Source organism: Polypterus senegalus, chromosome 18 (assembly GCF_016835505.1).
Source record: "Polypterus senegalus isolate Bchr_013 chromosome 18, ASM1683550v1, whole genome shotgun sequence".
NCBI lineage: Eukaryota > Metazoa > Chordata > Cladistia > Polypteriformes > Polypteridae > Polypterus > Polypterus senegalus.
This window is the reverse complement of record NC_053171.1, coordinates 96,586,797-96,611,383: the sequence shown is the minus strand read 5'-3', so window position 1 is coordinate 96,611,383 and position 24,587 is coordinate 96,586,797. Positions and strand designations below refer to the sequence as shown.

The window sequence follows — 24,587 nt, the reverse complement described above, 5'->3', positions numbered from 1 at the left end:
ATTCTATTAATAATGTGCAAAGCTCTAAAAGGCCCTGCACTGGACTACATCAGAGACCTTCTCCATAGCTAAGGTCCTCTGATTCTGGTAATCTTTTTGTGCCCCACACTAACCTGCACTCTATGAGTGACATCAGGACCTTCAGCTGTATAGCGCCCACACTCTGGAATGACATCCCGAAATTAATTAGATCAGCTGACTCCGTTCATTCTTTTAAAAAACAACTTAAAACTCATCTGTTTAGGAAGGCTTTAACCTTAACCTAACTCTCCGTCCCTTCTGTCAGTTTACCCTTCTGTCCAGATGATCAGGATAATGTGTGTGTGTGTGTGTGTGTGTTGTATCACAAATTAGGTGATTTGTTCAGGTGTTTCTTTTAGTATTGAATTTCGTATTATACTCTGGTATATTCTGTTTAATGCTTTTGTATATCCGTTGTTTGTTTGTTTATTGTATGCAGAAACTTTTTGTATTATTATGTTTTAAGTGCTTGAAAATGGAAAAAGTGCTCTATAAATAAAATGTATTATTATTATCATCTACTCTCTCTATATAAAATCTTAAGCCTAAAAGTGCAACAATTTTGTGCAACGATTTTATGTGACATTTTTTTGTCACGCTTTAAATCGGGTTTATTTTAAAGCCTACACATATATGTTTGGTATCACTCTTTTCAGGATTTATCGAACTTTAATGCGATGTTGTTAGATTTTCAGATTCTTATTCCATTTTAAATTATAAACTAAAATATCAAGAAAGTTGTGGTTTTTAATATCAAGAAAGTCATGGTTTTTACTTTCAATCATTATTATTTCAATAATTTATTTTAATAATTTAATTCAACAGCCTACCAGAGCCTACCAGGCTGCAAGTGGGGGTTGGGCACCGAAGGAGCCAGGGGGGCTTAGCCCTCCTAGTTATTATTATTATTTATTATCATGTATACCTGTGTGTTTTTGTCATGAAGTGTCCATCCATCCAACCATTATCCAACCCGCTATATCCTAACTACAGGGTCATGAGGGTCTGCTGGAGCCAATCCCAGCCAATACAGGGCGCAAGACAGGTTTCTTGTAGTGGATTGTAATATAAGGAGTTCCTTATGATATTGTGGAGCATTTCCATGAATACACTGATGAGTGAGCAAACAGAGTTTGTACTCAATACAGAGGTGAATAGGGAGCCAATGAAGTGACCGAAGGATTGGTGAAATGTGTTCATATTATTATTAAGAAAAAAAAAAACTTGCAAAATCTTACTAGATGTATTGGGAAAGTGATTAAGGCATTAAGGAAACAACAGCTGTAACCGTGATTTTCTTTCTTTTAGGTTATATACTAGGTTTTAATATTTGGTATTTCTGAATTTCTGGTTTATGAGAGAGTTATTTGGACTATTCTTTGGTGTGTGGAGGACCGCGAGGGGCTGACCGCCCTGGTTATGTTGGGGGCCACGGGTAGAGGGCTTGGAAGCCCAGCCCTGCAGGGGCCCTTGGCCACCCCCAGGCGGTGACCCGGTGCCTGTAGAAGTCTGGAGCCCAGCACTTCCGCCACACCAGGAAGTGCTGGGGGGAAGAAGACAGTGGACACCCACAGGGCTTCCCGGTGCGCAGCCGACACTTCCGCCACACTGGGGCGTGTCTTCGGAGGAATGCCGGGAAGCAGCTGGAGCCCATCAGGGTTCCTATTTAAGTCTCGACTCTTCAGTCGAGAGCGGAAGTCGGGTGGAAGAGGGATGGAGCTGGAGAGAGGATTGGAGGCGGCCAGAAAGGCAATTGGACTGTGTTCCCTGGACACTGGGGGAACGGTGCTGGAGGCACTGGGAAGTGCACTGACGTAGTTGTAAATATTATAGTGTAAATAAACGTGTGTTGGGTGAGATTACGATGTCCGTCTGTCTGTGTCCGGGCCAGCATTCACAGGTGTTATTCGTCTAATAATTCTTACAGACTAGTTCTTAAGAATAGCTTTTCTAACTATTCACAACAGACAATAACCTGGAGAGCTCATGGAGTTGTGAAACAGCAGGTCAAACTGGTATATCGTCATACCACCTACTCTATCTACATATCAGCAGTTTGCACTGTCAGAGCTGTGTTCATCAGGGTATTGTTTAGGGGACTGCAAGTCCTAACACCATGTCTGATCTCTCCTCAGTAAAAAGACAGCCTCAGAGCACGAGTCATACCCTGCTTTCAGCTAATAAAGTACAGTCAGACCTTTACAGTTCCTTCTCCACTAATCCAGGTATAAAGACTGCCCCAGCTAGACTGGAAAAGAGGAAGAGAGGGGGAGAAAAAAGGAGAAACTCAACACCAGGGTGGGCCACGTAAGCCAACTCACTTCATAGGTGTTCTGGCTTTGAAAGGGAGCTGCCTGCAAAGGTTCGAGCTCTCCAAATTTCATTACTCCATATACTTTATACCCAGAAACTATTCTTGAGGTGAATGTGTTAAAAGGCTTCACAAATCCTTTTCTAATCAAACTGACAATAATTTATTGGGTGTCACTTTAACAAGTTAAATTTGTGTGAAAAAAACCACAGAAGATTCCAATGCTTTAAATATCAACACTGCTTAAAGAGTATATTTTGAATTTTTCAAGTCAAAGTTATTTCTTCACAAACACAGTATATACACATTTACCATACAAAATTGTGTTCTAAAGTTAAGTGCTTTCAATAGATTTACAAAAAAATATCTTGCCCACTCTGGCACTTTACAATGGAGGGTACGGGGCATGGAGGAAAAGCTTAAAAACTTACCAAATACTGTACATTGATTCTTTAAGCCAAGAGAGCTGTCAAGTATTGAAGCATGCCTTCCGTGTTTTCTGATGCATGTTTGTGACTACAAAAAGGGATCTGGAAATAACCATTTTATTGTATGTTACTGGTTCTGTTTTTCTCGAGGTAAAGATACATTTTCTATTTGGTTGTTATATTACCACATAAATACGGAAGTAAATAATAAAAAAAAACTACACAGCACAAAATGTTTACTGTAAAATGTATTATTATTATTATTATTATTATTTGCTCGTGGGGGAGGAAACCACACACTGGGGAAATGAAAGGAAGTTGCATAGTAAGACTAAGTGGTGAGCTAACGTGCACTGCTGGTCCTCTGGCTGAGTCTCATAAAGTTGGTGTTTTTTTGGTTCAAAAATAGGTATAAATTATTTTACAATGTGTGTGCGTAATTGCAAGACGCAGATCAATACTCGACAACTGTCTTGGCTTAAAAAGATTGACCAATTTGGCAATTTGGTTTTTAAGCTTTTCTTTTATGCCCCATAGACTGCAATGTAAAGTGCCAGTGCAGGCAAGATATTTTTTTTTACATGTACAGAAAGTTTAGCTTTAGAACACAATTTCAAATAGCAAATGTGCATATAGCATGTTTGTGAAGAAATAACTTGGAATTAAAAATTACCGCATTTAATCTTTAAAGCCCCCGTTAATACTGAGCTACTGTTGGTTGATTTCACTCAAAATAATCAGATTTTCAAACTGTAAAGTAATTCTTGAGATGCATGGCTTTAACAAAGCTATCATAAGTTACCTTAAGCTAATTTAACTCAAAATGAACATGTCTGTAGGTTTTACAGTACCTAATACAACTGACACCATTTAACTGAAATAACTTACTGTATCTTTAAGTAAATCATTGGCATAACACAACTAATCATGTGTGAGTACAAAGAGATGCCTCCCAGCAGTGCTGTCATATGGTCAGGTTATCACACATATCTGTTTATTTGTGAGAGCTTTCCAATGAGGAAGAGCAGAGAATATTTCCTGGAATGCACTTTTCAGTTTTACAGATACACTTCTTGGAGAAAAAAGGCTTATTACTATAACACTAGCTCATTTGCATGAAGATAATACCAGTATGTCAAATACCCTGTGGCTATCAGGGGGTACTGTTTTTGTTTTCCAGTAGTGGTTAAACATTGAAATTTGTCTCTGGTACTATGGAATATGCAATAGCTTATCTCTGTAGAATTCTATCACTTAGGATATGCATGTCTTAAGTACGTTAAACATTTTATACATGGATACGCAATCTCCAGACATATACCATGCATTTACCATGTACTTCTGACCAGCTTCACACAGAGCTGCCACTTTTCTAGTGTTTAATGCTCTTTGATAATTTGTGTGCAGCAGTGAAATAGCTATTCGTAATTAAGAAGATGCAAATGATGGTAACTGAGTGCTGTGAACCAGTTTGTTACCCTGCTGTTGCACCAGTAGATAGTTAAGAGCAGCTCATTTCAAGGCTAAAGTTGAATGGACCCTGAATGTGAAAATCGTTGGCATCACAGTATTAGAAATCTCTGTCACTTTCTGCCAAGTGCCATAACACTCTTCTGCAACATTGAGACCAAAGCAAGCACTAACATTGGCATAGGGCTTCTACAGGGTAGTCCAGATCTAATTATGCAGATCCAGATCATCTGGATGACTTTGATTTATGCGGGGACGATTCCAGTTCGGCACGAAGATGATTCTTCATGTCGTCAGTTCGCACTCTTCTTGATTGTCCGGGATTTTTTGGGTGATTTTCTATGTAATAAACTTAATAAGTTATAGCATAATGAAAATTGCATAATTAGATCTGGAACACCCTATATGTATACAAGTCCCTGCCCTTTCTCAGATCCTCTTGAGGCCTCCCAAAAGGCAAGGCAGGAAACAAACCCCGGGCAGGGCGCCAGCCCATCGCAGGGCAAACACCCACACACCAAGCACACACTAGGGACAATTTAGGATCGCCAATGCATGTAATCTGGATGTCTTTGGACTGTGGGAGGAAACCCACGCAGACACGGGGAGAGAACATGCAAACTCCATGCAGGGAGGACCCAGCAAGCGAACCCGGGTCTCCTAACTGTGAGTCAGCAGCGCTACCCACTGCGCCATCATGCCACATTATTATTATTAATAATACATTTTATTTATTCGTAGGCGCCTTTCTAAACACTCAAGGACACTGAACAATAAATGGAGCACACATTATAAACAAAATTAAAATACTAAATTTAAAATCAGACAGAGCAATTGTAGTCAAAGAGAGAAAGCAGTCTTAAACGGATGAGTTTTAAGTTTAGATTTGAAAAGTGAAAATTAATCAATGTTTCTAAGCTCAGATGACAGTGAGTTCCAGAGCTGGGGAGCAAATCAACTGAATGCTCTGCTCCCCATGGTGGTAAGACGGACGAAGGGGACAGTCAAGTGGATGGAGGAAGAAGATCTGGGGGTACGGGAGGGAATGGCAACATGGAGGAGGTCAGACAGATATGGAGGGGCAAGGTGGAGAGCCTTAAACGTTAACAGATGAATTTTGAATTGAATGAGGAACTTAAATGGAAGCCAATGAAGCTGCTGTAAAATGGGAGTGATATGGTGAGTAAAGGGGGTTCTAGTAATGATGAACCAGTTGAAGCTTATAAAGAGATTTGTGAGAAAGACCAAAGAATAGGAAATTACAATAGACGAGTGGTGACAAGGCTATGAATGAGAATAGCAGTGGTGTGGGGAGTGAGGGGCGAATACGAATAATGTTACACAGGTGGAAATATGGAGTCTGGGAGATGTTACTGATGTGGGACTGAAAGGAGTACTGTCAAGGATGACACCCAGACTCTTAACTTGTGGGGAAGGGGAGAGAGAAGAATTATCAATAACAAATGAAAAATGATCAGCTTTACAGTAGATAATGTTTATTTTTGTTTCAATGAGGAGAACCTAGGTTTTGTTAAATGGGTCCTATCCGGAATCTTGGATGCTGGTATCTCTGAGCTTCAATAATCACAGTAGAAATGATGTCACAAACCACGTCCCCTGGAAACCCTGTTCACTTACAAGAATAATGTGAATACAAAATGGCACCAGGATGATGTCCCCAAAAAAATAATAAAAAGATTACAATGTTTTTTTTATTGATTAGAAATAAAAAAAATGATGAGTCAAGACTGTTCAAAAAAACAATAATACCACTAGATGTGTGGAGTTTTTACATTCTTCCCATGTCTGGGAGGGCTTTTCTCCAGGTACTCATATACCAAACACATACAAGTTAGGTGAAGTGTCAAGTGGCTTGTAACGAGTGAGTGTGTTAAGAATGAGGAAGTCGTTGTTGATAAGCCTGAGGAAAGAAGTGTTAATAAAATAAGGCAGCAACAGCAAGAGCTTAGATTGCTTACATGGAATCTTTGAGTGCATTTCTTATGCTTCACGCTTTTTTATATGCTCACATTAATTTTGTACAGATCTTTGAACTGTATGTGTCCTAATCCTATCCGGTTGCGATCATACATATTAAGCACAAATATTTTATCAACATACATTAATTTAATAGTAAAGTTTTATTTTATTTTAAATTTTACTGAAAAATATTCAGCTTTATGACCGTGGCAAAAAAAAAAAAACATTCCATATCAAACGAGTTAAAACATCAAAAGAATACAAAACAGGCGTATTTTAGAACACCATTAAAGAATTCTTGTCAAATTCTGAAAAAGCTTTGCACCATACCTCATTAGATTTTTTTAAATCATTTTTCTTTAATATAAAATTAATTTACCCTTGGGGACTGGATTAGTATTTCTCCAGTTAATCGAGGTAACTCAACAATCGAGCAAGTAACAGAGATTTACAAAACAGCACAGTAATACAAAATTCATCCAGACTAATATCTTAAAAAAATCATTTATGGGAACATAAGAATGATGATGCCTACAAAATGACCCAGGGATTATTACTATCGTCTAACTTCCCTAGTGTCCATTGACTGTCTGGAGTTTGCATGTTCTACCTGTGACAAGGTGGGCTTCTTCTGTGCAGCGTACCTACATAACAAAGACATGTCAGTCAGTCATTTTCCAACCCGCTATATCCTAACACAGGGTCATGGGGGTCTGCCCTGGAGCCAATTCCAGCCAGCACAGGGCGTAAGGCAAGAACAAACCCCGGGCAGGGTGCCAGCTCACAGCAGACAAAGACATGTTAATTAGGTTAGTAAGGTAGCCCTGCTGCAGACTGGCCTCCCCCTTAAGGCTGATTCCTGTATTACACCCAATGCTGCTGGCACTGGCTTTGGATCTCTAAAGGGACAAGATAAAGAGATGGATGTTAGTGATGACCTTTACAGTGTAACAGTATTTGACATGTGGCCTAGCTATGATACAGTGAAGCTAACTGCTCTGGCTAAAGATGCTCTGCAGGGGTAATGGTGTCAGTGCAGCATAGCAATCACATTGCCAAAGACTGTAACACTATAGAGGCCATCACTTGAAAATTGCTTCTAAATAAATTCCTTGAAGGTTTACATGTGCCAGCCTTTAGGATATCTCCGAATGATTACTTCTTATTAAATCTTCTGATTTCTTGCCTTCAAGATAGTGAGGAGAGGGGATGTCAGATTTGATTTGAATAAAACTTATTTAGCACTGTACTGTATGTCGGGCAGAGTTGTACTTTATACAGCCAATAAAGTTAATATTTAGGATATGGACAGGCTTGTATATATCTTTGGAACTGAGGGGACATTCAACACAAAAATCCCACTGAAAGTTAACTTTATTTTTACACATGTGAATTATAAAAAATAATAAGCCGTTACATGTGGACAAAGTTTTACTAAGGTAGACATTTAACTTTTGTTACATATTGCAAATGGTAGAATTCAGAACTGAAAGAAACTATCCGCAGTGAAATTTTTAAGTAGTAAATGCACATAAACATACTACATCAATATATTTAAGCTGCTATATAGACTAGGCATTGCAAGTCATTCGAAATTCACTCATTAGCGGCACACATCAAGAGCACTATTTGCTACAAGGCACTTTCTAATTCCCAGACAAATCAAAAAATGTGACACTTGTCTCCAGGATCCGTTTCTATAAGCTCTATTGAGTGTCACACACATAATGTACGTAATTGTCTCTCTTTCAATGGACTGCTGCCTTCAGTCTCTTTGGATGGCTATGTGGAATTGCTGGTGATTTCTCCAAGCTGCCAGGAAGGTGTATGTGTGTATGATGATGATTGACTGGTCTAACTGAATCTCTTATGACACCGGAAGGACTTTTGTAAACTTGAGCTTCTTATTCAGACTTGAGGTGTCCAGCTTTTGCATCCCCGGCCTCCCCTTTTACATTAGTCTTAATTAAATTACCAATTATTATTTACAGAAGTGGGCAGCAAATATGCTTATGTTGTACTCCTGGATGGCAGTCTTATCAGAAGTCGTAGTTTGTACCCCACAATCTTTTTTCACCTCACATTGTGAATTTCCCCTTGGGATTAATAAAGTATCTATCTATCTATCTATCTATCTATCTATCTATCTATCTATCTATCTATCTATCTATCTATCTATCTATCTATCTATCTATCTATCTATCTATCTATCTATCTATCTTTTAAAACTCCATGGGGCACCAAACATCACAGGCCACCCAACCAGCCACTTAAGAATGGCCAGTCACCCTACCTCTGTATTCTCAAGGTGGCACTAAAGCAAGCAGAAAAAGCTGAAGCAGAGACCACATGAACATGCATGCTGCACAGAGGTAGAGCAATTGTAACTTATCTTATTGTGTGTTATTATGTATATAAATGTTGTATGGGTTAATAATTAATTACTGTTAGCGTATTATAGTTTGAAATATGTGTAAACATGTACTCAGTGAAGAGCTCTATACAGAAAATGAAGCAGAACAGAACTGAATGCAGGGATTTTTAGCTGTAGTAAGTAGTAATACTTAGAAGTGTGCCATCATCCTGGCTTTCAGGGGCCATTATCCACCTGTAACTGGCCTGGTATCCTTGTGTATTGGTTTTGGAGTCTGGTCTGCTAATGACTGGCATCCCATTCATTGCTTGTTAACTCCAGAGCTGACTCTCAAGCAAATCGTGTGACTTGTCATATTCTTGTCCAAGAACATGTATGGTCAATCTTCAAGTCATTTGTTTTTCAGCTAGTGAAGTAAGCCTAGCTTCTAGATCTCTGCAGGTATACCTTTCCTGTGAAAAGGTCTGAAATAGCAACTATTGTCGAGTCATACAGAAGAATGTTAATTGTGTTTAGATGTGAATCAAAATAACAGGTCCAGGTTATAAACAACTTACAGTAAAACATAATTGTGCAAACAGGGATTTAAATTACATTTTCCATTTCCTGTTTTTCTTTCACGCTCTTTCAATTTATTATACAGTATTATAAGATTAGTGGGACCGTGTTTTGTGCTGCTGCCCTGACAGTTCTAGGATCCTGTGTTCAAATCATGGCCTGCAATCTGTCTTGTTCATATGGCCACATGGATCTTCTCCTCTCCTAGTACTTCAGTTGTTCGTGTGGCCACATGGATCTTCTCCTAGTACTTCAGTTTTCCTCCTTTATCTCAAAGATGCAATATGATGCATTAATCCAGTACTTGAAACTGAAGTGTGTGTATGAGTGTGCACTCCAGTAGACTGGTACCCAATTAAAGGCTAATTCCTATCTTGAGCCAATGCCATTAGGATAGGCTCTGCCATCCTGTTCATCCATCCTTCCATTATCCAACCCGCTATATCCTAACTACAGGGGGTCTGCTGGAGCTAATCCCAGCCAACACAGGGCGCAATGCAGGAAACAAATCTTGGGCAGGGTGCCAGCCCACCGCAGGGCACACACACACACACCAAGCACACACTAGGGACAATTTAGGATCGCCAATGCACCTAACCTGCATGTCTTTGGACTGTGGGAGGAAACCGGAGTACCCAGAGGAAACCCACGCAGACACGGGGAGAACATGCAAATTCCACACAGGGAGGACCCACTGCGCCACCGTGCCGCCCCTTCCTGTTCATCTGTTTTGAAAACAATGGGTAAATTGAGAATTAAGAAACCTTTGACTTCTATAGACGTCAGGTATAAGAACTTTCTCCCCGTACTTTATGTTATGTAGGTCACGTAGGCTTAACTTTCTTCTTATCGATAATAATCTGCTCTGTACAGAAAGGCAAAATCACTAGTCTCTTAGAGAATGTATAATGGCTACAGCTGCTTGTTTCATTGATTATGTTTCTTCTGAACATGATTCAGTGCCTTGAATCTGTTAATAATCAATTAGCAGATCACCCCAAGCCAACATATATCATAAGTTAATTATCACTGGGAACATTATTATAAAGCATAACTCAATCACCTTTTCAGGCATTTTGTCCATTTTTAGACTCAAATGATAAATTAGGAGTACCAAAAATAAAGATATTCATTACAGACAAACGAAAATGGAAATCTGACTTTGAAAAAGCAGTTATTTCTTATGTATTATTGCATAAAAATCTCATGCATTGAAATAAAGTTCAACTCTTGGGCTAGAACATTGTCTGTATGGAGTCTGCATTTTCTCCCTCTGTCTCCTTCCACCCTACAATAGACTGGTGCCTGTCCATGGTCATTTCCTACCTTGTACCCACTGCTGCCAGGACAGGCAAGGCAAACGATAAAACAGGTGATGTTTTATACCTGTACACTGTAGCCCTCACTACCTGCCATGCGAATGGTGTGTGCAGCGAGCATGTGAGTTTCAAGAAAGCTTGAAATGCAGGAGATGCCAAAGAAAGTGTAAATTTTTGCATTTATTGACCAAAAATCCACACACGTATACATATACATCTGTCGTGTCTTATATGTACTTCCAGCTTTCATCATTAAAGCAAATGTTTCTTCAATGGTTGAATTAGCTCCTGTGTTCTAATCGACACACCACAGCAATCACAGCTCACTTGAAGTCTGCATTTTTCTAAGTTTTAAACCTTTAATGACCTCTTGGGCACGGCCATCAGCAGTGTGTCTGTATGCAGTGAGAGTGTCAACCTTGTTGAGAGGTTTACTTACCTTGGCACTGACATTCATGTCTCTGGTGACTTTTCCTATGAAGTCAGTAGACGGATTTTGAGAGCATGGAGGGTCATGAGGTCGCTGGAAAGGGGTGTGTGGCGCTCCCGATATCTATGCAAAACGACGAAGGTCCAAGACTTTAGAGTCCTGGGGCCTCATGTATAAACGGTGCCTACGCACAGAAATGTTGCGTAAGAACTTTTCCACGTTCAAATCGCGATGTATAAAACCTAAACTTGGCGTAAAGCCACGCACTTTTCCACGGTACCTCATACCTTTTCGTACACAAGTTCTCCGCTCGGTTTTGCAGACTGGCGGCACCCAGCGTCAAAGCAGTGCTACTGTTCCTGTGTGGTTACTCTTTTATTTTCCTGATGCGGCTTTAAAAATACACTGAAACTAACTGCATATTGTTTACTAGCAGAATACCCGCGCTTCGCAGCGGAGAAGTAGTGTGTTAAAGAAGTTATGAAAAAGAAAAGGAAACATTTTAAAAATAACATAAGATGATTGTTAATATAATTGTTTTGTCATTGATATGAGTGTTGTTGTCATATCTATCTATATATGTATATATATATATATATATATAGCAAAATACCGGCGCTTGGCAGCGGAGAAGTAAAAAGAAACTGAAACATTTTAATAATAACGTAACATGATTGACAATGTAATTGTTTTGTCATTGTCATGAGTGTTGCTGGCATATATATATATATATACATATATACACACAGACACACACATTATATAAACATATATATATATACACATCATATATATATATATATATATACATATACATACATATATACATATACACATATACAAATATAGACATATATATACATATATACACATATATATACACAGTTTTATATATATATATATATATATACATTGTCAACGGCACCCGGGCACAGACAGGCAGACATCTTGTTTTGCACAACCACCACACGTTTATTTACAGTATTTACAAGTATTTTGTCACTAAGACACAGTCCAATGGTCACACAGACCTCAATTATGGTCACTCAGACCTCAGACACGTGCACAAACCCCAAATCACACACAAAGTCCTGGCCACAATGCCTTTCTTCGGGCCGCCTCCACTCTCCACTGCTTCGTCCTCCTTCCACCCGACTCTAGCCTCGAACAAATGGAGACGGCCCCTTTTATAGATGACCCGGATGAGCACCTGGTGTTCCCGGCATTCCTCCTCTGGCCACGCCCCAGCGTGGCGGAAGTGCTGGCTGTCCTCCCGGCTGCTCTCCGGGCGCCATCATAAATCTTCCCCCCAGCACTTCCTGGTGTGGCGGAAGTGCTGGGTTAACAGGTCCCAAGGCATTGGGGCGCCTCCTGGCGGTGACCACGGGCCCCTACAGGAAAGGCTTCCATGCCCTTGACCCGTGGCCCCCAAAGCAACCCGGAAGGCGAACCCCACGTGATCCAGGCAGGGCTCTGACCCTCTTCCGGTCCCTCCTGGCGTCCCGGCCGGGTCATGGCCCCTGGCATCCCTGACAACATATACATATATATACATATAAATATATATATACATATATATACACATATATATATATATACAAACACACACACATATACACATATACATATATACTGTATATACACATATATATACAAAACTACATATATATATATTAGGGGTGGGATTTGATTAAAAAATTAATCCAATTAATTAGAGGCTGTGTAAGAATTAATCTTGATTAATCAAATAATAGACATGGACATGAATATTGTAAACTCAAGCTGTTTTAATTTCTGAAAAAAAAAATGCTTTTAAACTGCATTTGAATTCAAAACAGAAACAAAAATATCATCCCTGGTTAAAATTGGGCAGACTTAAAAATAAAGTGGTAGTTTAAGTACTTTAAGTACATTTTCAGAATGGTATTGTCTTTAAATAATAATAACCAAAATTTCAACATAAAGTGCAGTTTTTCTTCTTAAAAAAATAAGTCAGAAACATAAAAGGTAATTTGACCAACTTAATCTTTAAACTCTGAGTAACCTTAGCCAAAATTATTTTGTACATTAGGCTAAAACAGTGTGATCATTGAACATTTTGTAATTAGATGTAATTAGAATTACTAACGGTCACGGAAGTCCAATGATCCCCAGTAAGAGCCATAAAGTCCGCTTTCTGTAATGCATCTAATTTTGCTTGCTTTTCAGTGTGCACAAAACCACGCTTTTATCAAGGCTTCCGTCGGGTAGTCTTTTGAAATGAAAGTTTCCTCCGATCAGTCGTAGCAACGGGCTTTATTCCGACTCTAACATTTTTGTAGCTGTGATGTGTGCATCAGTGTAATCGTACCAGGAAATCATGCATTGACAAAAGTTCCCCTTCGCTTGGAATTGAAAGTGTGATTAAATGCATTATTTTTTAACGCGTTATGGAGTACATGCATCGAAGCTTCTCAGCTGTGCTTGTGTTAAGAAAAGGAAATATTTTAAAAATAACGTAACATGATTCTGCATTAACCGCATATTTTTTCATACGTCCCAAACCAAGGAGATGCGAAGGTAAAATGAATCGGAAGCGCGTACATACTCAGTGCATCCCCTTCTCGGGAATCGAACCTCGGATGTCGGCGCTAGAGGCAAAGCCTCTACAATTGCGCCACGGCGTGTGGCTTGTCTATTTGAGAGTATGTAGATCGGGGTATATATATATATATTCACAGCGGAAAAGTAGTGTGTTAAAGAAGTTATGAAAAAGAAAAGGGAACATTTTAAAAATAACATAACATGATTGTATACAGTAATTGTTTTGTGAGTGCTATTGAGTGTTGCTGTCATCAAGGATTTGATTATCATTATTTCTTTCAATCAGGGTCGTATTTGTACGATGTGTTGTATTCAAGTTACATTCCGTGTTTGTCAGTCGTTGTAAAGATAAGAGGTTTCATTCATTGATTCGTTTCTTACTGCATCAATAAACAGCTCGTCTTCCTCTTTATCTGAGATGTGACACACTGCATGCACGGGTTTTTTTTTTACACTGTCTTCCTTTAGCGGGACATTGACTTTTTCCACCATGTGCTTTGTTTCCACAGTAGCTGCACTTATGAATATGTTTCTATGTATCAGACGCTTCATATTTTTTTGCTGCCTTCTCAATTGTGTAATTCGGTTTTTGTTCAGCACTCTTTGGAACTGTTGCTTTTTGTCTGTGCACTGCGTCAGTTCACGTGAGCCACTCGGTGTACATGCATCGAAGGTTCCCAGCTGTGCTGGTGCCATCTCGTGTGATGTCCACGGCTGTATGTAATGTTAGCTAAGACCCGGCGCTTAAAAGCTTCTCTCGCATTTTCGCTGAGTGTGTGCCAAACACCACCCTGACCATCTCATCTTCCTCTGCATAAGCACAGTTCTTCACCCGTAAATATTTAGCGGCAGTGTTTCTATTGGATTGCCGCTGACGGACGGCCTTATATGGGCAGGCAGTAAATTAAAAACGCCAGCGGCAGCCTGTCTATGAACTTAATTTAAAGTTTAGGTTTACATCATGCTTTGTTTCCGAAGTAGCAGCACTCATGAATATGGTTGTATATGTCAGTCGCTCGCTTCTTATTGTTTCGCTGCCTTCTCAATTATATAATGCATGTTTTCTTCAGTGCTTTTTTGAGGTCTTCCTGGTTTTCTACACACTGCGTTGATAGTCAGTTCACGTGATTACGTGGGAGGCGTGATAATGTCACATGAAACTCCGCCCTCCACGGCTTTCGAGCTCAACTCCATTACAGTAAATGGAGAAAAATACCTTCCAGTTATGACCATTACACGTAGAATTTCGAAATGAAACCTGCCCAACTTTTGTAAGTATGCTGTAAGGAATGAGCCTGCCAAATTTCAGCCTTCTACCCACACGGGAACTTGGAGAATTAGTGATGAGTGAGTCAGTCAGTGAGGGCTTTGCCTTTTATTAGTATAGATTAGTGTAATGCATCTGATTGTAATTAACTTGTAACAATATAATGGTCCGGGGAATAGCCACAGTATTCCAAATACCATAACTGCTTTAGCGTTGTTACTCTCACTGCACCTTCTTCTTCGTTCCGCTGCTCCTGTTAGGAGTTGCCACAGCGTATCATCTTTTTCCATATTACTCTCAGTGCAGCACTCGGGAGTATTTATATCACTGTATCTTCAAACTATACGTTTTGCAGAATCGGCGCTCTAAGCTTACAGATGGCTTAACGTCTATTACAGAGCTGATTGTGTGGGGATCGGTTACTTAGAGAAAGAAAAGCAAGGACTGCAGGGGCGGCCATGCCAATATATACTGAATATAAAACAGAAAGAGAAAATAACGACACAGCTAAAAACGCAGCGGCAAATTTCGACAAAAGTTAAACACATGTGTCATGAGCACGAGGCGGCTATGCAGTGTCCGTAACGGATGTAGCCATCCACCGTGCATGAGATACCATATTGACATTGGACTTTCTCTATTGGACATAGAGCCGCCCATGAGTACTGCTGCAATAAATAATTTAATTGAAGGTCGCACACAATCACTGTGCCGTGAAACCCATGTTTAATAACATGCTTTAACTATCATCATGAAAATAATATCACATACACATCTCAGTATTTTAGTTATTCAGAGAGCTGTAATATCACGAATGTAATGGATTCTGTGTCCAGTTGGAGGAAGAGAGCCGGTTTAAGAAGCAAGTAGTGATTCACACACAGAGCACATAGAAGATCACATACAAAACAAAGCATTTAACGTGCTACTTTAATTACGATGTGATTTGAGAAACTGGTTAATTAAACAATTTTAAGATGAAGTTTATGATGTTCTATTTTAATGACTAAATAAACTACGTGATTAAAGTGGAAATGTCGAGATTGAAGTTGACATTTCGTACTTTTTCCCCACTGTGTGCTTTTTTTTCTCTGTACCCTAATAAGCTTTCATATGACACTCAGACAGTGGGCTACAACTCGCCTTTTCACAGCGACTTTGATATGTGACTTCTTTTTTATTTCCGGCACTGTGCGATTTTGTGAACGTGAGCTTTCAAGTTTCTCCAACACGCTATGTCACTCGATCAACTTCCTTTTGTTGATTATACCACTTTTAATTAAACAAATAGTATGTTTTTCCTTTGCCTCCACTTGGTATTCACTGAAATTCTTATATTTTCCCCCATGCTTTTCCCATTGTCTTTTCACAGAAGGCTGCGCTTAAGGGCGCTTTATATTGATTTGCATATTCAAAGAGGCGTAATTCTGGGAGGAGTTGGGGCGTTACATGAAGCGCGCGCACGAGCGTTACTTTTCACGCTGATTGGGATTTATGTAGTGGAAGAACGTGGAAGTTTTAGTACACACAGATTCCTGCATCTGGATTTTTCTGTGCGTAAGCACATTTTGGCTTTTGTGCTTACGCCATGTTATAGTGCGAATTCTACGCACGGCGTTATACATGAGGCCCCTGGTGCTTCCTGTCTCGCTATATGGTTGTGAGACATGGATGCTATCCAGTGACCTGAGACGAAGACTGGAATCCTTTGGTACTGTGTCTCTCCGGAAAATCCTTGGGTACCGTTGGTTTGACTTTGTGTCGAATGAGCAGTTGCTCATGGAGTCCTGAATGAGGCACATTACCTGCATTGTGAGGGAGTGTCAGTTACAGCACTACGGCCATGTGGCGCATTTCCCAGAGGGTCACCCGGCTCGTAAGATTCTCATTGTTGGGGACCCGAGTGGCTTGACCAGGCCAAGGGGTTGCCTAAATAACACCTGGCTGCGGCAAATAGAGGGTCATTTCTGGAGGACAAGACTGGACCGCGTGTCTGCCTGGGGGAGCCACCAACCGGGATCCCGAGCTGTTTCGTTGTGTAGTGGGTGCAGCAACTGCATTTTCTCCCTCTGCCTGCATGTGGTTTTCACCAGGTACTCTGGTTTTGTTTCTAATATCAAGTATTTGCTACTGTAATTTGGCCCCGATCTGAGTGTTGGTGTGTTTTAGTTGGCCCTGCAATAGACTGGTGCTTGTCCATGGTCATTTTCCACGTACCCATTGCTGCTAGGACAGGCAATGCAAATGAGAAAATAGTGTGGAAGAATAATTTTAGGGTGACATGGCATTCATTTTAAAGAAATAGCATAAAGGGTTAATAAATGTGAGAAACCAACAAAATGTACACTGAAATATAAGAATTGGCTTAGGAAAAATACTGAAATGGTCAAGTAAATAAAGAATGTACCAGAAGAAAGGTTGATGTAATATACAAAATGCGCTGAAGGATGACTAAGAAATCAGCAGATGTCCTATAAATGAGAATGCACAGAAAGTTCAAGGGTGGTGGCACAACTCAAAGGTATAAGAAGAACCAGAATATAATAGACTTTTATTTTATATAAATCATTTGGGTGTAAACCAGCGAATCAACCAGAGTAAAATGTATGCATTGATTGACGTTCTATGTAAATTCAGCAGTTTATAAAATGAACTTCTATCCTTTGTGTCTCTGACCATTCTGACCAGGCTGTAACAGACTACTTTTGATGAATGCTCCCTCCAAGGCATTTTGCTGAGGAGTAATTAAAAGATACAATGAACAGCTTTTCTCCTGCCTGATTACTGAATTGTCCTGATAGAGGATGTTTTTCTTTAATAAGATGTAAAATTTCAACCACAATAGCTGATGTTTTACACTAGTACACTAAGTGCTGTTGTATAACTTCGCTTGAACCTGTTGTGACTTCTGGCATTAGTCTCACTTATGTTCTTTTATGCTCCACTGTTTGCCACAAACTCTGACCATGAAATAATCCTAAAAATTCTCTGAAGTCCTATATTTATTAGTAGACTGCAGTTACTGGGGAAGTCATTCTCAAGTCACTTATTACAAGTGTAATAGACAATAACTCATAAAAAGAGCTGGGAACCCAGCCAAGGACTCCCTGTTTAATTGGGAAAGTGGAAGGTTTTCCAAAATAGATCAGAGATTCACCATGTCAGGTTTGATAGCACACACACCACAGAGCTGCGTTGCTTAATGATGTTTCTGGTTAAATAACACAACTTCCTTTTAATGACTCGGACCAGAAGGAGGGGAGTGACTGTGACAACCGTTGACTCTGAGTGGAATGTCCTTTGTCACTGGAATGAGAACAGGACTTGTTATTATACAGAAAAAATGGGCAGAAAAATCTTAAAGACAGAATAGTTGAGATTACTGTTATAAATAGTGCCACCAACTGGCCGTCCTCTATTAAGGGAGCCTGCCTTAATAACTGGTCAGTTCACTATGCCAAGACTAAAGAATATAACAAAGCCACAATCTTAAAAAAACGTTAGGCTAATTTGCATAACAGAGTAAAGAAGCATGTAGATTGCACCAATCAGCATGCAGATAAATGCTATAATCTTTAATACACCTCAATCTGGGCGGCACGGTGGAGCAGTGGTAGCATTGCTGTCTCACAGTAAGAAGACCTGGGTTTGCGTGGAGTTTACGTGTTGTGCGTTGGGTTTCCTTCCATAGTCCAAATACGTGCAGGTTACGAGAACTGGTGATGCTGAATTGGCCCTAGTTTGTGGTTGACGTGTGTATCGGTGTTCACCCTGCGATGGACTGGCACCCTGTTGAGGGTTTGTTCCTGACTTGTGCCCTGTGCTAGGTGGGATAGGCTCCAGCACCCTCTGAGACCCTGTACGGCAGTGGCGGAGTGGTGGCTCTTAGGCTAGGGATCTGCACGGGCAATCGGAAGGTTGCTGGTTCGAATCCCATAAATGCCAATAGGGACTCTGCTCTGTTGGGCCCCTGAGCAAGACCCTTAACCTGCAATTGCTGAGCGCTTTGAGTAATGAGAAAAGTGCTACATAAATGCAAAGAATTATTATTTATTAGTCCCTGTACTTTTATTTGGATGCACTGAAGTGTAAACTCTGACAATTTTAAAAATGAAATAAAACCTCCACAAATCAAACAAGGGCCATGAATTCAAGTCGAGTCTGGAAGTAAGTAACCATGAACAGATCATAACAGATTTGTGAAATACTAATGGGTCGTGATTTTATAAAGACTCGTGCTGCAAACAATAACACAAGCTAAGTTCAGGTTTTCTTAATGGGTTGGTGTCCTGCCTGGTAACCCAGGGGTGCCCAATATGTTGATCGCCATCGACCGGTAGATCAGAAAGGTAGTGCAGGTAGATCGTGTTGCATTCAAAAAAACATTTTTTTTGATTGACATACTGGGCAGCCAGTCTGAGATCTCTTTTCTTTTAACACACTGGTCATCCCACACGCACGATAAAATGCGCGAGCTACTGCAAAACTCCAGCTATCTAAGTGATCTAGTTAGCCTTCCAATTTATATCGACTAAAGAAGGGATTTAAAAAAAAAATTGTTGGTTATGGGCTGGATGTGGAATTGGAAGAGGATTTTTTTCTCTCACAATGTCATAATCGAAGTGCATTTGTCTGATCTGTCATTGCTATTCCAAAGAAGGAAAATGTGGAAAGGCACTTTCGAACTGTTCATAAAAACTCAGAAACTGACTTCCTTCCAAAGAGTGATCTGAGAAAGAGAAAGGAGAGGGAACTAAAATCGCAGTTAATCGGACAGCCGTTATTTTTCACTCGGCTGAATTCAAAAGCAAAGGCAGACACACCGAAGCATCGTTCCAGGTGAGTCACTCGATCATTAAGCATAAGAAGTCCTTCCAAGATGGAGAGATGATAAAAGATGCCTTCGTCGAGGCAGATGGCTAGGGAGAAATTCCTGCTGAGATTTCGAGACCCCTAGCCAGAGAAAAAGGAGTTTCTCCTTGTCATTAAACATGCAGAATACAAGCAGCTTAGTAACGATCAATGGCCGCTAGACTTGGCTTTTTTTCCGATCTGACCAACATGTTGAATGAGCTTAATTTACAGCTGCAAGGAAAAGAGAAAACCATAGTCAATATGATTAGCTCAAATGAAAAATGAAACATTTGTCCTCAAAGCTGCAGCGCCTTGATTTGGGGAACATCCAAAACCTCGCGTCAGAGCTGGAGACACAATGGAAGGCGTGTGCACAACTTGACAGCATTCGCTACACAGAGCAGATTGAAAATTGTCTGTCAGACTTTGACAGATGGTTTCAAGACTCAGCTTTACTTGACTTTATATATTCTGACGCTAACTTTATATAATCAGGTTTTGGTGTTATATATTCCGAAGACTGACTTTATATATTCCGAAAATCATTACATTTGCCTGTTTGGCACCTCATGTAAAGTATACTCAGTATACAGACATATATATCTACAGTATATACAGTGGGTACGGAAAGTATTCAGACCCCCTTCAATTTTTCACTCTTTGTTATATTGCAGCCATTTGCTAAAATCATTTAAATTAATTTTTTTCCTCATTAATGTACACACAGCACCCCAGATTGACAGAGAAAAAAAATAATTTTTGAAATTGTTGCAGATTTATTAAAAAAGAAAAACTGAAATATCACCTGGTCCCAAGTATTCAGACCCTTTGCTGTGACACTCATATATTTAACTCAGGTGCTTTCCATTTCTTCTGATCATCCTTGAGATCACCTTCATTTGAGTCCAGCTGTGTTTGATTCTACTGATTGGACTTGATTAGGAAAGCCACACACCTGTCTGTCTATATCAGACCTTACAGCTCACAATGCATGTCGGAGCAAATGAGAATCATGAGGTCAAAGGAACTGCCTGAAGAGCTCAGAGACAGAATTGTGGCAAGGCACAGATCTGGCCAAGGTTACAAAAAACTTTCTGCTGCACTTAAGGTTCCCAAGAGCACAGTGGCCTCCATAATCCTTAAATGGAAGACGTTTGGGACGACCAGAACACTTCCTAGAGCTGGCCGTCCAGCCAAGCTGAGCTACCGGGGGAGAAGAGCCTTGGTGAGAGAGGTAAAGAAAAACCCAAAGATCACTTTGGCTGAGCTCCAGAGATGCAGTCAGGAGATGGGAGAAAGTTGTAGAAAGTCAACCATCACTGCAGCCCTCCACCAGTCAGGGCTTTATGGCAGAGTGGCCTGTCGGAAGCCTCTCCTCAGTGCAAGACACATGACAGCCCGCATGGAGTTTGCTAAAAGACACCTGAAGGACTCTGAGATGGTGAGAAATAAGATTCTCTGGTCTGATGAGACCAAGATAGAACTTTTTGGCCTTAATTCTAAGTGGTATGTGTGGAGACAACCAGGCACTGCTCATCACTTGTCCAGTTCAGTCCCCACAGTGAAGCATGGCGGTGGCAGCATCATGCTGTGGGGGTGTTTTTCAGCTGCAGGGACAGGACGACTGGTTGCAATCGAGGGAAAGATGAATGCGGCCAAGTACAGGGATATCCTGGACAAAAACCTTCTCCAGAGTGCTAAGGACCTCGGACTGGGCCGAAGGTTTACCTTCCAACAAGACAATGACCCTAAGCACACAGCTAAAATAACGAAGGAGTGGCTTCACAACTCTGTGACTGTTCTTGAATGGCCCAAGCCAGAGCCCTGACTTAAACCCAATTGAGCATCTCTGGAGAGACCTAAAAATGGCCGTCCACCAACGTTTACCATCCAACCTGACAGAACTGGAGAGGATCTGCAAGGAGGAATGGCAGAGGATCCCCAAATCCAGGTGTGAAAAACCCAAAAGACTTCAGGCTGGAATTGCCACCAAAGGTGCTTCAGCTAAGTAACTGAGTAAAGGGTCTGAATACTTGTGTTAATGTAATATTTCCGGGTTTTTTTCTAATAAATCCGCAAAAATTCCTAAAATCCTCTTTTTCATTATGGAGTACTGAGTGTTGCTATATGTTATTTTAGCACAAGGTTGCAACGATGCAAAGTCTGAAAAAAAAGTGAAGGTGTCTGAATACTTTCTGAATCTTATGTAGATTCATGGCTGCATTGGCACAAAAGGGGGCTTCTACTAAATACTGAGCAAAGGGTCTGAATACTTAGGACCATGTGATATTTCAGTTTTTCTTTTTTAATAAATCTGCAACAATTTCAAAAATTCTTTCTTTTGTCTGTCAATATGGGGTGTTGTGTGTACATTAATGAGGGAAAAAATTAATTTAAATGATTTTAGCAAATGGCTGCAATATAACAAAGAGTGAAAAATTGAAGGGGGTCTGAATACTTTCCGTTACCCACTCTCTCTCATATATATATATATATATATATATATATATATATATATATAGCATTTTTAATGTAGGTAGATCATATACACCTGGTCATTTTAAAATTAGCTCGCAGGCCGAAAATGTCTGGGCACCCCTGTTGTAACCCATCACACATTCATGTTTTTTTTTTTTCCCCTAAATGTTAGGATGTTTTTCAAAGCACAAAGAACTAACTTCATATGCAGATAACCACTCCTAAAATGAAATGGTTATTTGTAAAGCAAAGGTTCTGCGAAGAACCACACAATCCAAAAAATAACATGAAAATGCCATTTGTTAACATTGCACGTGTTTTGTTAAAAGGGCAGGCAAGATTTAAAGGCAACGCATTTAAAGAGACGTGTAGGAAGAGCAGCGCAGCCATTTAATCTTGCTGGATATTCTGTTGCTGGTTCACAGAATGCACTGCTGTATAGCCTGTATAGAATACAACACACACACACACAATGGTATCATTTTCAAGTTCGAGGCGATTTCCCCCTTTTGTTTTGATGACAGTCATAGACGAATTGTATAAATACGATGCTGGAAAGGATAGATCAAAAGATTTTAAGAGATTTTTAAAGAGATACGTAAGAGCTTTGTTTGCAGGCTTGGGTATTCTTGCATTGTTTTTACCCCAAACTGATGTACGGTCTGCGGACAAAAGTCTACTTTCAACATTCTATCAGTACATAGTTCAATACGTTTTTCTTTCATATTTGTCAGAATTTCAACCTGTTGAACTAAAACCAGACTCTGTATCCATCTATGATTGTCGTTAACTGTTTTGACTTTCTTCCGGAAAATATTCAAAAATCTGTTGTTTTAAATTGTGCAAACTAACCTGAATGTTTGCAAAAATGACAGCTTTTATAATATTAATATAATAAAATATATATTTACCATATTATACATAGCTAAATTTTACAGGAGCTCTGGAATGCACTGGAATTAATATTTTTTGTCAAATGAAGTTGAACAAAAATCAGGTTTCTTTTATAAATCCATTTATTTTATCAATAGCTGTTATTATGTTAACATCGCGGCCTTGCAAACTGCTATTCAGAAGGTGCTCGAAAATAATCAGAAAGGAAAGTCAGCCGCCCTAAGCTAAAGAGAATTGGTGAGTAGGTTTGGATATTCCGATTTCTCCTCTTACAGGTACATCAAAAGTTCTGCTCTTAGTTGAAAGCACACTGCAACTCATCGGACATGTCGAACGTCAAACTAACCGTATTTATCCTGCAAAATCATCGGAACAATGAAACTGGGCGACCCGTTTCACAACCGCAAACAGTCTTTTCGACCGACTAGTGAGTGGAGTGCACAACTTCCTGCTTTGGCGCGTGTGACCGTGTGACCAGATCATATGACAGGCAGGCAGCGAGTGAGTGGTGCTGTGAACATGGCTGGTTCACGGAGCTCTGTGCGTACCTGGAACTTCATGGCATCTCATCAGGAACGCCTCGTCGTCTGTCTGTTGTTTTATCTGCGGTTAACCTTGGTCCATAGCCAGCGTGGATCTTACGTGTTGGACGACCAAAAAGGACTGGGAAGACAGTTCGATGGAATCGGTGGTTTGAGCGGTGGCGGGGTGAGTGGCAGTATGTTCTGCATTCATCTTATTGAATTAGACTTTAATTGATATATTCGTGGAGCAAAAAAGCGAGCGAGCGAAAATGTACAAGATGTTTCCAAACTAACTTTACTGATAGACTCGGTGCCAGTGATACGCATTGTGCCCAAGTAACTACCATTGTTGTGCTGCTATACGGTACCTCCAATTTCGTTTATGTATGGAATATATCATTGGTACACCTGGTTGAAAAGGTTTAAACATTATTGTGGTTATTATTGTGAAAGCAGTTGAGTACCCTGGAAGAAATGAAATGTGTGTCAAGTTACCCCTGTATGCGTCCTTCCCATTATTTGATTATAGGAAGTGACTTACAGTATTGTTGTTCCTGAAATGTTTTATACAATACATACCGCTGATAAGATTGCGATGACTACGCAATTTTAAAGACCGAAGGCAAGTTTACTGGACTGCTTATGTAAATGAACGAGAACCCGTCTAGTCAGCGCGTTAGTTAAACGGTATGTATTTATGGTTCACTTTATTCTGAACATTTGCACATATTTTGGAGCAGCCTTGTATCCTGATATGTCATTATTTTAAACATTCATATTTCGGAGCAAGGTGTTTCCGTTTACAAACGATTTCATTTGTTTTTTTTTCCTGCAGGCGACTTCCCGTCTTTTGGTGAACTATCCCGAGCCATACCGTGGACAGATACTGGACTACCTCTTTAAGGTTTTTTTTGCTTTTCTTATGTTATATTGCTTGTCCCGCCGTCCTAAAGAATACATTATAGTGACAGTTAAAATAATGTTATAGCGCACGATAGATAATTACATCATGCAGAATTGTCTACTCATTTGAATCGCCTAAATAAAGTCAGCAAGTTAGTTTTGGACAAAGCGTGAATTGATTAGACACAGAGCT

The 24,587-nt window shown here is 40.0% G+C and overlaps 1 protein-coding gene across 1 annotated transcript in view; it reads left to right on the top strand.

Moving 5' to 3' along the window:
- The first annotated feature begins 23,437 nt into the window (after positions 1-23,437).
- Positions 23,438-24,587, top strand: part of galcb (galactosylceramidase b) — a 39,382-nt gene continuing 38,232 nt past the window's right edge. Inside the window, exons 1-2 of the mRNA XM_039741310.1 lie at positions 23,438-23,675; positions 24,327-24,395. Of these exons, the coding sequence (XP_039597244.1) occupies positions 23,451-23,675; positions 24,327-24,395 (294 nt within the window). The 5' untranslated portion in view covers positions 23,438-23,450. The remainder of the gene's footprint in view (positions 23,676-24,326; positions 24,396-24,587) is intronic.